The sequence below is a fragment of the Drosophila arizonae genome, chromosome 4 (assembly GCF_054131065.1).
Source record: "Drosophila arizonae isolate 15081-1271.41 chromosome 4, UAZ_ARI_1.0, whole genome shotgun sequence".
Classification (NCBI taxonomy): Eukaryota; Metazoa; Arthropoda; class Insecta; order Diptera; family Drosophilidae; genus Drosophila; species Drosophila arizonae.
This window is the reverse complement of record NC_142924.1, coordinates 9,321,185-9,334,511: the sequence shown is the minus strand read 5'-3', so window position 1 is coordinate 9,334,511 and position 13,327 is coordinate 9,321,185. Positions and strand designations below refer to the sequence as shown.

Genomic DNA, 13,327 nt, shown 5'->3' with positions numbered 1-13,327 from the left:
TAAATACATATTTCTTTAAGCAATAGACATTCATATGGATATTTATGCCATTTCCAAATCTCTTTTCCCATTCCAATCTGCAAGAATTTAAAATTGAAACGCATTCATTTTGGGGTCTCTTTTATATCTAAAATCCTTTATTCAAATCCCGAAATTGTTCTACACAAAATTGATTGAGCTACTCGTAAATGTAATTAATTAAAGTGGCGCTGCTACGGTCACTGCCTCCGGGTTGTGCCTTTCCAGCTGCCGCTCCAGCCGGGCAAAGCTTCGTCAAGTTTAACTAAAAAGCTTATAAGGCTTCTCAAAAGAGGGAATCGAGCGTGTATAACACAAAATACAGAATAGGAGAGCAATAAATACAGGAATTTTGCTTTATATATTTCTTTAAGCAGTGTCTGTGTGGGCACCTAAAAGCAAGCAGACCTGGAAGGCCATTCATTATAGTTGAACTACTAAACGATACTAATGTCAGGCGGAATGAAAGGATGTAACTGGAAAAAGCTGCGGCCATTGCACAAATTCCACGCCGTAATGTAAGATGCCAGTGGCGCTAACCGCGATCATAGCACCCCAGAAGAGCATGAAGAGCAAGTTCTCCGTATTGAATTCGGATGGATATGTCATCGTGACAAAAAACATGGCGACAGCAATTAGGAGCACCGATGGGAACATATAGTACCGCCAGCCGCGAGGCGTCTCCAATGGCGTTGGTTGGATGATATTCTCGCTATCATTGACGATATAGTTGCCCAAGAACAAATCGATGCCATCTTGGCGCCTGCCATCTGCGAAATTGTTCAAATAGTAGCGAACTAGCGAGTTCTTGCCATCGTTAAGAGCACCGGCCTTGGTGCGTTTGCCAGTCCGTGTGAAGTCCGTTTTGAGAGCACCTGTGCCCGAATATTGCAGCGAGACTAGATCCGCGTTGTCCGCCCAGACGCCCTTGAATATCGTCTCAAAGCTGGTGGATGCATTCTCGACCATTTGGCCGATGTGTAACACGCCCAGTTTCTGCAGCACGGCGGTAAGGGAGCGACGGGCCAGCATACTCTGCACCACATTGGTCCGGTCGAGACAATCGATGCAATTCGTGCGGAACACGCCTTGCTGCGACGACACCAGGGAGCCATTGTCGAAGGCATGGAAGAAACCAAAGCTATCCTGCTCATAGGCAAGTCGATCGATTAGAATGTTAAGTCGATTCCAACGCATTTTCCGGCACTCATGGTGAAAGTCAAATGCCTCGTACCGCACTGCAGGATTGTTCAATTCGCGCACAAGTCGAGCAAATGTTGCCTCCAGCTCGCCCTCGACGCCTTTTTGGTTTATCAGATTGATAGCCACTACCTTGCCATAATATTTGAGCTGTGCGTTGAAATGCGCAGTGCATGCAGCCAAGTAATCTTTGCCTGGTGTCAGTCGCGGCTTGGGACTATAGCGCAACGTGGGTAGCTGCTGCCACTGAAAGGGAATGCTGCCACGCGTCTGCACAAAGCTTGTACGTTGTCCATTGAATTCGACAATCTGCTCTGTTTCCACAAAGTTTGCCACTTGGCCCAGGTCGTTGCTGCCACGACAGAAGAGTCGCGTGCCCGCACGCTCCACAGATCTCCGGCTGACAATGCTCCAGAAAAAGGTTTGTCCATTAATTTGCACTTGGTTGATCGACACAAAGCCTTGCATAATTGGCAGCTGGAAGCGCTGCATATTGTTGCATTTGAATTGCTCCAGCACATAGCGGTTCCACACGAATCGCTCGTCGGAACGCTGCAGCAGGCCTGGCATCACCTTTGGCACCTTATTTTCGTGTTGCCGTTGCAGACTCTGCGTTAGATCGTATCGGTATGAGAAGTAGTAGAATTTGGTATCCAGCGTCTGACGCAGCATTTTCAAGAAACTGGAGTTCTCTGAGCGCTGAATCGCATTTGGAATGTAGGGAATAATATCGTAACCTGCCAATCGCCATACGATGGCATTGTTAAGAACTCCCACGAAAATGCGATGGGTTGCTACCAGCAAATAGTCGCAGCTAAGCAAATGTATTGTGCCCAGGATGCCGCAGATTCGTCTGGTCGGTCGCTGATTGATCAGCTGTGAAGTCTTGGGCTGCACTCGCGTGACCTTATCGAGGCGACCAATAACCAAGAGCTCATCCTGTCCGTTCGGCTCGACAATGAAGTTCTCTTGTGTTATGTACAGATTCATGTCATCGTAAACATCGTTCTCGCCCTCCATCCTGCTGGCCAAATAATCCGCTCGTGCACCTACCAAATAATACAATCATCATCTGATAACACTGTCTGACATGGTTGTTATTATTGTTGTTGTTTGCTTACTGCTTTTTATGAAAACTTCTTCCCACCGATGACGGCGCACACACGCAACACACACGCACACGAATTCAAGCACCGGCAGCAGCAAAATTAGCAGTAGATGTAATAACTGCAGTTTTGGTTTTGTTGTTAGTTATGCCTGTCGTGTGTGTGATATTGTCGCCGAGGGAGCTATTTCAATTTTAAATATACGAAACAGCTGCAAACATGGCAATTTTAATAAACCTACAAAACTATTTAACGAGGTGACGAAGGCACAGGCACTTTCACACAAACATACTAGAGCACCAAAGCAATCGATGCCTTATCGATAGTCAAAGCTGGCGCCATCTGTCATCTATTTTTGTAAGTAAGAGGGCGCGGAATAATTATGTTAATATTATTATAGGAGAAGAAATATTTAATTATTCCGCTAAACAAATTTAAAATGGTTCTGACACTATTTTCTTAAGCTTGATTAAAAAAATATTCATTGCCAAAGCAAGCAAATTTACTCATTTATATAATAACGATAGCACCGATAACAGTGTGTGCACATATGCCAATTATTAAGAACTATTTTCCCAGTGTGTACCCATTTTGTAAGTAAATATGTGTTTTGTGCATCTTTCAAAATCGAACGGACGACGCGATTATTAAAGCGGCGGATTGTAATATTTTTGCATATTGCAGACAAAAACCATCTAAATATATATAAATTGATAAAAATTTTGCAAATTTTGCTAGTGTGCAATTAGTGCAGTGTACATTCTTGCACACAAACAAAACATTTATATATATACATAAACTACAGTTATTTCTAATAGCAAAAGGGCTTGGCGTCATTCTTGAAATATGGATTTGACATCGGGTGCGAACGGCTCGCGCCAGCAGCCTCAGCGGAAATCAAACCAAAATATTCAAGTCTATGTGCGCGTCAGGTGAGTTTTTAATTATCATATTCAATACGTATTGATGTCTAATGCTGAAGATGGTGATATTGTTGCAGGCCGTTGAATTCGCGGGAACGCTGCATTCGCTCCGCGGAGGTCGTGGATGTAATGCCGCCGCGTGAAATAATCACTCGGCACACGCTCGACTCCAAGTTGACCAAGAAATTTACGTTTGATCGGACTTTTGGTCCGGAATCGCGACAATGCGATGTCTACAGCACGGTCGTGGCACCTCTCATCGAGGAGGTGCTCGCTGGATACAACTGCACGGTATTTGCCTATGGTCAGACGGGAACTGGAAAAACACATACCATGGTGGGCAATGAATGCGCCGAACTGAGGTCCACCTGGGAAGATGTAAGTGAAATCCACAAGTCAAGTTGCGCCTGCGCGGTACAGTTGCGTTTCGCTTGAAACCTTTATTGACCTGCGAAAACAAGTTTTACTACTTTGTTTTTGACCTCGCAAATGTTACCTTTTGATTCTGAGAATTTCAAACCTTTTTCTAATTTGTACACGCCTCTTTTATAGGACTCTGAAATTGGCATTATACCGCGTGCGCTCAGCCATTTGTTTGATGAGCTGCGTATGACGGAGCTGGAGTTCACGATGCGCATCTCCTATTTGGAGTTGTATAATGAAGAGCTGTGCGATTTGCTCTCAACCGATGATAATACTAAGATTCGTATATTCGATGATAGTACGAAAAAAGGTTCGGTAATCATACAGGGTCTCGAAGAGATACCTGTCCATAGCAAAGACGATGTGTACAAGCTGCTGGAGAAGGGCAAGGAGCGCCGTAAAACGGCTACCACACTGATGAATGCTCAATCCTCTCGTTCTCATACCGTTTTCTCAATTGTTGTTCACATTCGCGAGAATGGCATCGACGGAGAAGAGATGCTGAAAATTGGCAAGCTTAATTTGGTAGACTTGGCGGGCAGTGAAAATGTGTCCAAGGCGGGCAACGAGAAAGGCATTCGAGTACGAGAAACAGTGAATATCAATCAGAGTCTGCTGACGCTCGGACGTGTAATTACTGCCTTGGTTGATCGCGCCCCTCATGTGCCTTATCGTGAGTCAAAACTGACTCGCCTGTTGCAGGAGTCGTTGGGTGGGCGTACCAAGACTTCAATTATAGCCACTATCTCGCCTGGCCACAAGGATATTGAGGAGACGCTCAGCACACTTGAGTACGCACATCGAGCCAAGAATATCCAGAACAGACCAGAGGTTAATCAAAAGCTGACCAAGAAGACAGTACTCAAAGAGTACACCGAGGAGATTGATAAACTGAAACGAGATTTGATGGCGGCACGCGACAAGAATGGCATCTACTTGGCCGAGGATACCTACAATGAGATGATGCTTAAGATGGATTCGCAGACACGTGAGCTAAATGAAAAAATGCTGCTCCTTAAAGCGCTGAAGGATGAGTTACAAAACAAAGAGAAAATCTTCAATGAGGTCAGCATGAGTCTCGTGAAGAAGACCCAGAAGCTCACTCGCACTGAGCAGAATTTAACCGAGACCAAAGGCTCACTGCTGCTCACCAAGAAGGTGCTCAGCAAAACAAAGCGCCGTTACAAGGAAAAGAAACAGCTGGTCGAGTCGCATATGAAGACCGAACAGGAGTTGACAACGCAAGCAAATCAAATCCTTGAAGTGGCCGACATGGCTTCCAATGATACCCATCAGCTATTAGGCACCATTGAGCGGCGTCGCACTGTGGATGAAAAGATCCGTAGCACGTGCGCTCAGTTCACGGAACGCATGCGTGACAATCTAGAGGTTCTTGATGGCAGTCTTAATCAGTACCAGGAGCAACAGGCTGGCTCCACGCAGCAGTTGACGGACGAGCTAGGTATGCATTAAATTACTTATCTTAGTTTTATGCTTATGTACTTTAATTTTTCCTGCACAGCAAACTGCACCAACGTACATAAGCGTCTGGTGGCTAACGCCACCACGAGCATCGATAATTTGCGTGCAACTTGCTTGGAAGCCTTGGCAGCACATGGGCAGCTGCAGGCACAGTTTGCGGAAGCTGTTGCTAGCAGTGGCGATGCCCATTGCCAAGCGGTAGTCGCACAGCTGTTGGAGCAAATGCAGCAGCGCAAGACGCAGATCAGCGAGGATATAATGGCCAATTTGCAGGAGCTGGAGGCGAACAATGAGCGTCACAAGGCAGCGCTGGATAGCATGCGAGATGGCTTCTCGCCAATTATTGAACGCAACGCAAAGGCATTGCAGCAACACGTGGAACTGGTTCAACAGCAATTGCAGCAGTTGACAGCGCTGAGTGCGCCAGATGCGGAGGAGCTGCAACAGTTGCAGGCTGAACTGGCTTACGAAGAGGAGCTGGCAAAGCAGGAGGGAGAGCTGCTTCAGCAACTGGAACAATTGCAGCAGAAGCGAGCCAAGAACACAGTCAGCATGGGCTCACGTGTGGGCCAACTGAAACGCAGCCATGTGGCGGTCAACGAGCAGGCCCAGCAGACTGGCAACAGCATGCAGGCCTATGCCATGGAGGGCTCAGTGGCTGCGCAGGCTGCACGCGACGAACTGTGTAGCCAGCTGCAGGCAGCAGTGCTGTGCGTCGATCACGGCGTTGCGAAGTGCTCCACGCTGCAGATTCAGCTAGAGAACTTGAACAAGGAGAGCGCCAAGCATGCTGAGCACAGCATTCAAACGGTTCGCATGCATGAACAGCAAATGCGACAGATGTGCTCGACCAGTGAGGAGCGAGCCGAACAGCTGCGTCACGAGCAGCAGAAACAGCTTGAATCAGCCACCGAAAGTATCCATAAGATTATCTCGGATGATGTTAAATTGGGCCATGGGCATGATGCCCTGACTGCCGATCTCATTAATAAACTCTCGAATCAGACAAAGCAGCATGCGATATTGCAGCGGCAACAGTTGGAGACTTGCCACAAGGACCTCTCGAATTTCCATCAGAGCGAGCTTAAAACTTATACGCCAACTGGCACGACCCCGTCAAAGCGTGACTTTATTTATCCACGCACCTTGGCAGCCACATCGCCGCATCAGGATATTGTGCGTCGTTATAGGCAGGAACAGGACTGGTCGGACTTGGACACCACAGCCACTATCGATGAGGTAAGCTGTGATCTTATTTATCGTGCATTTCACGTGCATAACTAAATAATAAACATAATTGGCATTTCAGTGCAGCGAGGGTGAGCCAGAGGTATCGTTGCATTCTGTGCAAGAATTGTCCGAAACGGAGACCATTATGAATTCCACGCCCATTGACCCCGTCGACGGAGGAAACCTGAAGGCTCGAGTGATCAGAAGCGGATCGAATTCGCTAAAGCAACCACTGGTCAACAAACGTAGCAACTCGCTGTCCACTTCCCTGACGCCCAATAAGAATTCGTCACGCAATTCACCGCGAAACTCTCCTCTTTGTTCGCCAGCATTCAATCGGGTGAGCTATAAATACGAGCTGTTAAATAGTAGAGCAATCATAATTCCAATCGTATTCACTTTCACCTCTCTCCACACAGCACAACAACAAGGAGAATGTTGCCCAGTAAGAGGTGCAGCCAGCAGTCCGCCAATTGGAGCGTTTCTTCTTTATTTGCCTGTTCCTTTTTATTTTAAATTTTACTTTTGCATTTTATTAACTCGTGAAATTCTTATTAAATTTATTATGCACATATATTTTTACCTTAACTAAGCACGCCCTTACTACACTGAATTAAAATGAATATGGTATATGAATTGAAATTCTTGTATAATTTTTGGAATAATTAAAATCGAAACACTTCGGAGTATTTTATTTTCATTAAAGAGAACTATTCGTCCTCCTGCTCATCGTCATCATCCTTGAGTATGCCCAGGCGCCGTGCCACTTCCTTAACATTGGCTATGAACTCCTCCTGCACCAGATTGAAGCTCATGGCCAGCAGCGCGATGCCAAAGAGCAGATACAGCGAGCAGTAGGCAATGGACTGCTGCGACTCGTCCTTCACGCCCTTGTCGGGCACAAAGTCACCGAATCCTGTAGGAAATGTAATGCGAGTTATTGGAATATAGATTAATGATCAGCGAGCGCTCACCTATTGTGGTCAACGTGATGAAGCAAAAGTAGGCAGAGTCCAGGAACGACCAGGTCTCCCAGGCGTTAAAGAGCGCAGCACCGCCCAGTATATAGCTGACAACCAGAAAGACGCATAGCCAGATGGGCACTGGCCGATCTTTGGGCACCATGTCGTCGCCATAGTCATCGCCGTACATTGAGTCCTCCTCGTCGTAGTCGTAGCTGGGACGCCGCCTGATCTGGCGCTGCACGGGAAAGCCCATGGGCGACATGATACGTGGGGAGGGCGGCAGTCGACGTTCGCGACGACGCTCGCGGCGCGGCTCTCTCTCTCGATTGCGGGAGCCATGACGCACTGGATAATCCTCGTACAGGCCGTTGTCTTCGCACATGGACAGCTCGTCAAAGCTCTCCTCCACATAGTCTGCGTAGCGCGGCGAACGAGCGCGCCGCTGTCGTTGCGATGGGGCCGGATCGTAGTCGGGCGGCTCGAGATGATTGCCATATCGTGAGGACTGACGGCCCAGACTGCCAGCACGTCGTCCATTGGGTCGTAGCTGTTGTTGTTGATGATGTTGGTGGTGGTGGTGGTGGTGCGAAGGTGGCTGCGGCGAATGCTCTCGCTCCAGTTCCCTTTGACGTTGGCGTTGACGATGGGCCGACCTGGGCATCGATTGGCTACGCGGAGCATTGCGAGATTGCTGCCTGCTATTGACCAACTCGTCATCCTCCAGCGCATAACGATTGTGTATGATGGGCGTCTTGCGAACCACATCCTCATCCACGTCTTCGTAGTGTGAGGAGGCGTGACTATGCCGCGGATCCACACTTTTGGCCCGCCCACGACCCGGAACCGAATGCAAGCGATCCAGCTCTCGCGAGGCGCGCGTCTCCTGCTGCTGAGGTGAGCGAACCGAGCGCACACTCGCTGCCCGTTTGGCCGGTGGCTGCATGTCGCTGAAGTCATCGATGGAGCCATGTATGTGGTTTCTCGAGTGGCCCAGGTAACGCTCGCGCTCCACAGTGTGCCGATCCCGCATTCTGTCCCGCTGTCGCTGCCGGCTGCTGTAGCGATTGGCTCGATTCAGCGTCTGTGGCTCGTACTCATCCCCGTAGATGGTGTGACGCTTGCGAGGCTCATGCTGCAGCGGCACGTGGTATAACTGTTGGCGACGTGATCGTCCTCCACTGCCCCGATAGCCGCCCCCGCCGCCAAAGTCGCGATCACGATCATCGTAGTTCCTGCCAATCGTGCGTAGCTCTGGGTCCGAGTAGGCGTGACCCAAGGAAGGGCCCAGTCCAGAATCATTGTTGGAGCGCTGCGTCATCTTCATGGAACGCCTGAACGTCGGCGGCGGCTGAGATCGGGACGTAACGCGCTGCGAACGCATACGAATTGATCTTTGCCTCGAGCGTCGGTTCCTGGAACGCCTGGCCGATCGAGTGCACACATAGCAGCAGATGCGCCAATAGAGAAACCTGCATGACGGTTGAACAATGAACATGAGGTGAACAATGGACACGCGAGCTACAGCACTGTGAGCACGTTGAACTCACCGAAACGATGTGGCCATCACATCTCCAATGTTTGACAGACAGAGCAGCATCAATGGGATGCCCACGATGGCGTAGAAGATCGTTGTCACCTTGCCCCAATCTGTGCGCGGTGATATGTGGCCATAGCCTGTCCAGAATCGGAGTCGGGGTTACAGCCAATCATGTTACATGTGAATGAGCAAGACCAAAACAAAACATTTTTAATGCGACAATCTATGTGGAATATGCTTCATTTAAAAATGGGTAAGGCATTGATTAAGGGAGGGGCAGGCAGAGGGATTTCTTTATGGCCAACTTGATTAAGTTGCCTTCAAAACATATAAACAACATGAGTTTATCTTTAGTTGTGCCTTGAACTCTAGATATTATTATCTATTCGCTTGCGAATTGGCAAATTGTAAAATTTCTGGGCATGCTAATGGGCACAACGTGCCTAATCGACCTGCTTTTAGGAAGCTAATCTATTACCGTCTCCCCCACGCAAGTACGAAATGGGCTTTTCAAGTTTCGCCGCTAGCTCTGGCGGCGCTGCGGAAGTGTTTGCATTCGCATAGACGCCACGGCTGATGGGCAGTGGGTGCGGCGTTGGCTTAGACCAAACAGACGTCGGTCATTAAACCCATGGAAGCTAAAGGCAAGTTGTTTAATGCCAGATCCATATTGGGTATACTGCCTGAAAGAGTTCCCACCATCAATCTAAAATCTAAAACTCATCTTCGGTCAATCGCGTTTGACCTTGCGTTTGTTTTGTATGTATTTTGTGAAAAATGATTCTAACTTTTGATTTCGTTGGATATTTCCTGTCTCACCCCCTTCCATGCAATCAAGTTCTGAAACTATTTTAGAGGTCATTCACGTGGACGTTCAGTGGGCCAATCAACCTGTGTGCAGCAAAGTGTAGCCGAAAAAACACACAAAAATAAAACGATGCCATATGCTGCACGATCTGAATGATAAGGCAATTGCCGCTGCACCAAATCCGGGCTTGATCAATAAATGAACTCTAATTATACTCCACAAATTCTGGCATTAAACTGAGCTGTAAAATTTTGTAAACTCATTTGTGAACTCAATTTCATTTCCAGGAAAATGTTTTGTAATCATCCAAAGGTACCCTTCATGGAGTCTAACGATCGGTCACAAAGCGATTTCAATATTTATGCGATTACTACGTGATCATTGTGGACATGTCTCAATCGATTGCAGCAGTTCCTGGGCGGATCACAGTGACCACACAGAACACCGAGTGCAGATCACTGATCACTGATCGGCGATCACTTATAGGTTTTTTATTTGCGGTTTGGCAGTCTCTTGGGCATGGATGAATCAATGCTAAATACGTGGGCTGCGTGCTCGCCGATCAAAGCCGATCGCTGATCGCTGTTAAATACGGCGTGTCTTGTCTGCCTCTGCTGCGATCTGGCTGCTCTGTCTTCTCTGTCTGCTCTGTCTGGCTTGTTTGCGTTGATTCATTAGCTGTTTGCAGTACGGCACAGTGGGCCTGATCATATGCTGATCGCTGGTTAATGGCAATGGTAGTGGCTGGTCCCACTGTGCCCGTCCATGCGCCGTCCTCGCCCAGCCACACTCGAGTGACTTTAGTGCGTCGTCGTTATGCTTGTCGTTGCTGTCGCTGGCCCATTGTTATATAAGTAGCGTGTGCCGCTCGCATTGCCGAATTATTCTGTGCGCAGCGTTATACGAGAAATACGGGTCAGTGTGTGAACCAAGCAGAGTCATAACGATATAATCAGAGCTCCCATTGAATCGCGGTCAACTGCAAAAGCATGCGAAAACATTGCCTCATCGTGTTGCTGGCTGCCAGCATCATCTGCCAGCTGGCCATTGTGTCCGCAAGATCGGCGGAGGATCACTGGGTGTGGCGCACCTACAGCAGAAGGGAGCGCGCCTTCCACGACAAGGACATCGATCGCAGTGGCTCTCTACGAAAGCCCAGCCAAAATCAGCTGAGACGCGAGCCGACAACACGGCGACCGCTGCCTGGCGAGCCGGAGAACGATGACATCGAGGACTATGTGGATGTGGAGCCCACAGTGACCACGCCGCCCAATGTGGGCACCCGCCAATACAATCCCTATCCCAGTGGCAATCCCTATGGCGGATTTGGTGGGCAGCCAGCTATTGGAGGCCAGTTTGCAGGACTTGGCGGCTTTGGAGGTGGCAGTCCAGGTGTGCTGGTCGGCCCGGGAGGACCTACGGGCATTATAGGCAGACCACCTGTAAATCCCAATGTCTACCAGCCTGGATTCGGGGGTGCACAGAATGGATTAGGAGCAGGCAGCTATCCTGGTGGATTCGGAAACGCGGGCGCCGGTGCGGGCTATCCAGGACTGGGCGCTGGACTAGGAGGCTATCCAGGACTGGGCGCTGGAGGCACTGCCTATCCAGGACTGGGCGCTGGCGGAGCAGCTTATCCAGGTTTAAACTCAGCCTTCCCAGGCCAGCCCGGTGGACAGCTGGGCGGCGTCGGCGGCTTGGGTCAGTTTGCTGGCGCTGGCAATCAATATCCGTTTGGCTCTTATCCAGGCTCTAACTACAACACCAATCAGTATGGAGCACAAGGCGGTCAATATCCAGGACTGGGCCAATACCCATCCAATCAGTACGCCGGACCACAGTACACTGAAGGCTACGGCCTGGCCAACTTCGGGCCGCCGGGTCTGCCACCCACAGGATTTGGTGGCAACTATGCGGGTTTCGGCTATGACGAGAAGTCGCCCGCCGTGGCCGAGGGCAAGAATGCCAAAAGCGTGTCCATCAAGCCAGCGGCAGTAAATGATAAGCTAAATAAGAAGATCTAGAGCTAGATAGAGCAAGATCTAGTAGCAATTCTCCCTCTCATAGAGTTTAGTGCTTAGGATTAGATTTACGTTTAATGCGAATAAAATTCTGTGGAACACTCACCGATCGTGGTTATGACTATGATGGAGTAGAAGAGGGAGCCGGCGAAGGTCCATTGCGATTTGAGCAGATCCTCGTCGCCATCCCAGCCGTCTGTCTTGATGGCCGTCATGATTTGCTTCTCAAAGTTGGCCAGGTGCTTGCTCACATTCGCCATCCAATCGCTCTCGCGCAGCACGACCGCATCGTCGGAGAGCAGCCAAATGCGCTCGGTGAGATTGAAGCGCAGGTTCCGTATGTCCCGCTTGACCTGCTCGGGCAGTGCTGTTGGATAACTAACTCTCTTGTGGAATCGGAATTGCCAAAGCAGTCTCTCACCTCAATTTCGTGCGGCCGTTCGAGGTGCTGAAACAAATAGGCGCCGCCCACACAATACGAGACGACGAGCAGCACGAGCAGTACATGGGAGACGATGCAGCTGAACACCTTCCACGAAACGCAGATGGCAGTCACACAGCGTCCACGCTCCGGCTTCACCGGCTCCAACATGTGCGGCGGCAAGGACTGGGCTCGCCTGCTCGACATGCTGATGCACCCAGAGGGCTATGCGTCTTCCCTTGGCCAATTTCGCGGTTCGCTGCGCACAAATTAGGAAATTGTGAATCGGAATTTGAGAAAAGAGCACTGAGTGACAAAGTCGACTAATTAATGCGCTACAATCAGTGCGAATACCCTATATTTGCAGTGGGAGGGTATATAAATCAGAGATCAGGGCAAGGCACGGTTGAGGCAACAATTTACAATTACAGGTGGGCCAAGAAGAGGAATGGGAATGGGAAATCCCAAATCTCACACATGTTCATTAAGATTTGTCTAAATATTTATTTAGTCGACTCGCACCGACGGCCTCGCAAGGTCGGGTAAGTGGTTTGGGAGGGACGCAAACTTGCGGCCGTGTTTTATGGAAACTATTTTGGGCAACAACATCAATCTCATCAGCACTGCCAGCACAGACAGATGGATGGTTGGACAGGCGGACAGACGGACAGACGGACAGAGCCAACCAAGCAGGGCAAGCTGCTAAGAAATTTTTACTTTTCATAGTCCAAATACTAGCCAGACAGATGAGCCATATGCACATCTATATATACATACATATCTATATGTATTTATACAGAACTTGATGATGAGAGAGACGTATGTAGCTACATATGTGTTTAAGATGTCTAAATAATTAGTTTCATTGATTTCATTTGATTTCCTTAATGGGCAATTATCTGTTGAAATTTAATGAACTTGTTGCCTGTTGAGTGCTGAAGGCATCATTTACATTTATGTATGCCAAATTTTCTTGAACCGTACCGCACTTTATATATTTCTCTTTTCACTCCAAGCACTACCAGCAGTCAATTCATTTCTGTTTTGTGAGCACCGTTGCGTCTCGACACTGCGTAGCGATCCCGACGACTCTCCAAAGATTACTGAACTATTTCTCTGATCAGCAGCGATCGCCGATCGGCGAGTGGTTTATTTTAGTTGCTTGTAGTTCTTCTATTCTGAATATTTTGGAA

The 13,327-nt window shown here is 48.8% G+C and overlaps 4 protein-coding genes across 7 annotated transcripts; 2 read left to right on the top strand and 2 right to left on the bottom strand.

Moving 5' to 3' along the window:
• Positions 1-107: 107 nt before the first annotated feature.
• Positions 108-2,620, bottom strand: Sac1 (phosphatidylinositol-3-phosphatase SAC1). Its single transcript, XM_018006262.2, has 2 exons — positions 2,340-2,620; positions 108-2,267 (listed from the first exon to the last, which is right to left on the bottom strand). Exon 2 carries the CDS (start codon positions 2,236-2,238, stop codon positions 472-474), a length of 1,767 nt encoding a protein of 588 aa, XP_017861751.1. The 5' UTR covers positions 2,239-2,267; positions 2,340-2,620; the 3' UTR covers positions 108-471.
• A 42-nt stretch (positions 2,621-2,662) lies between these two features.
• On the top strand, positions 2,663-7,018 carry Klp61F (Kinesin-like protein at 61F). 3 transcript variants are annotated; one of them, XM_089467439.1, is made up of 7 exons: positions 2,663-2,681; positions 3,143-3,256; positions 3,325-3,625; positions 3,800-5,132; positions 5,193-6,391; positions 6,462-6,722; positions 6,802-7,018. In XM_089467439.1, the coding sequence occupies exons 2-7, from the start codon at positions 3,171-3,173 to the stop codon at positions 6,829-6,831; spliced, it is 3,210 nt and encodes a 1,069-aa protein (XP_089323565.1). In that variant the 5' UTR covers positions 2,663-2,681; positions 3,143-3,170; the 3' UTR covers positions 6,832-7,018. The 3 variants fall into 3 exon arrangements, with proteins under 3 accessions (XP_089323565.1, XP_089323564.1, XP_017861740.1); XM_089467438.1 differs by lacking the exon at positions 2,663-2,681 and adding an exon at positions 2,705-2,917; XM_018006251.2 differs by lacking the exon at positions 2,663-2,681 and having other exon boundaries at positions 2,924-3,256.
• On the bottom strand, positions 7,013-13,272 carry galene (potassium two pore domain channel subfamily K member galene). Of its 2 annotated transcripts, none has more exons than XM_018006261.2 (6): positions 13,119-13,272; positions 12,135-12,393; positions 11,820-12,066; positions 8,895-9,021; positions 7,357-8,816; positions 7,013-7,298 (listed from the first exon to the last, which is right to left on the bottom strand). In XM_018006261.2, the coding sequence occupies exons 2-6, from the start codon at positions 12,339-12,341 to the stop codon at positions 7,093-7,095; spliced, it is 2,247 nt and encodes a 748-aa protein (XP_017861750.1). In that variant the 5' UTR covers positions 12,342-12,393; positions 13,119-13,272; the 3' UTR covers positions 7,013-7,092. The 2 variants fall into 2 exon arrangements, with proteins under 2 accessions (XP_017861750.1, XP_089323569.1); XM_089467443.1 differs by having other exon boundaries at positions 13,087-13,245.
• On the top strand, positions 10,168-11,818 carry LOC108613065 (uncharacterized). Its single transcript, XM_018006269.2, has one exon. It carries the CDS (start codon positions 10,682-10,684, stop codon positions 11,714-11,716), a length of 1,035 nt encoding a protein of 344 aa, XP_017861758.1. The 5' UTR covers positions 10,168-10,681; the 3' UTR covers positions 11,717-11,818.
• Positions 13,273-13,327: the final 55 nt, after the last annotated feature.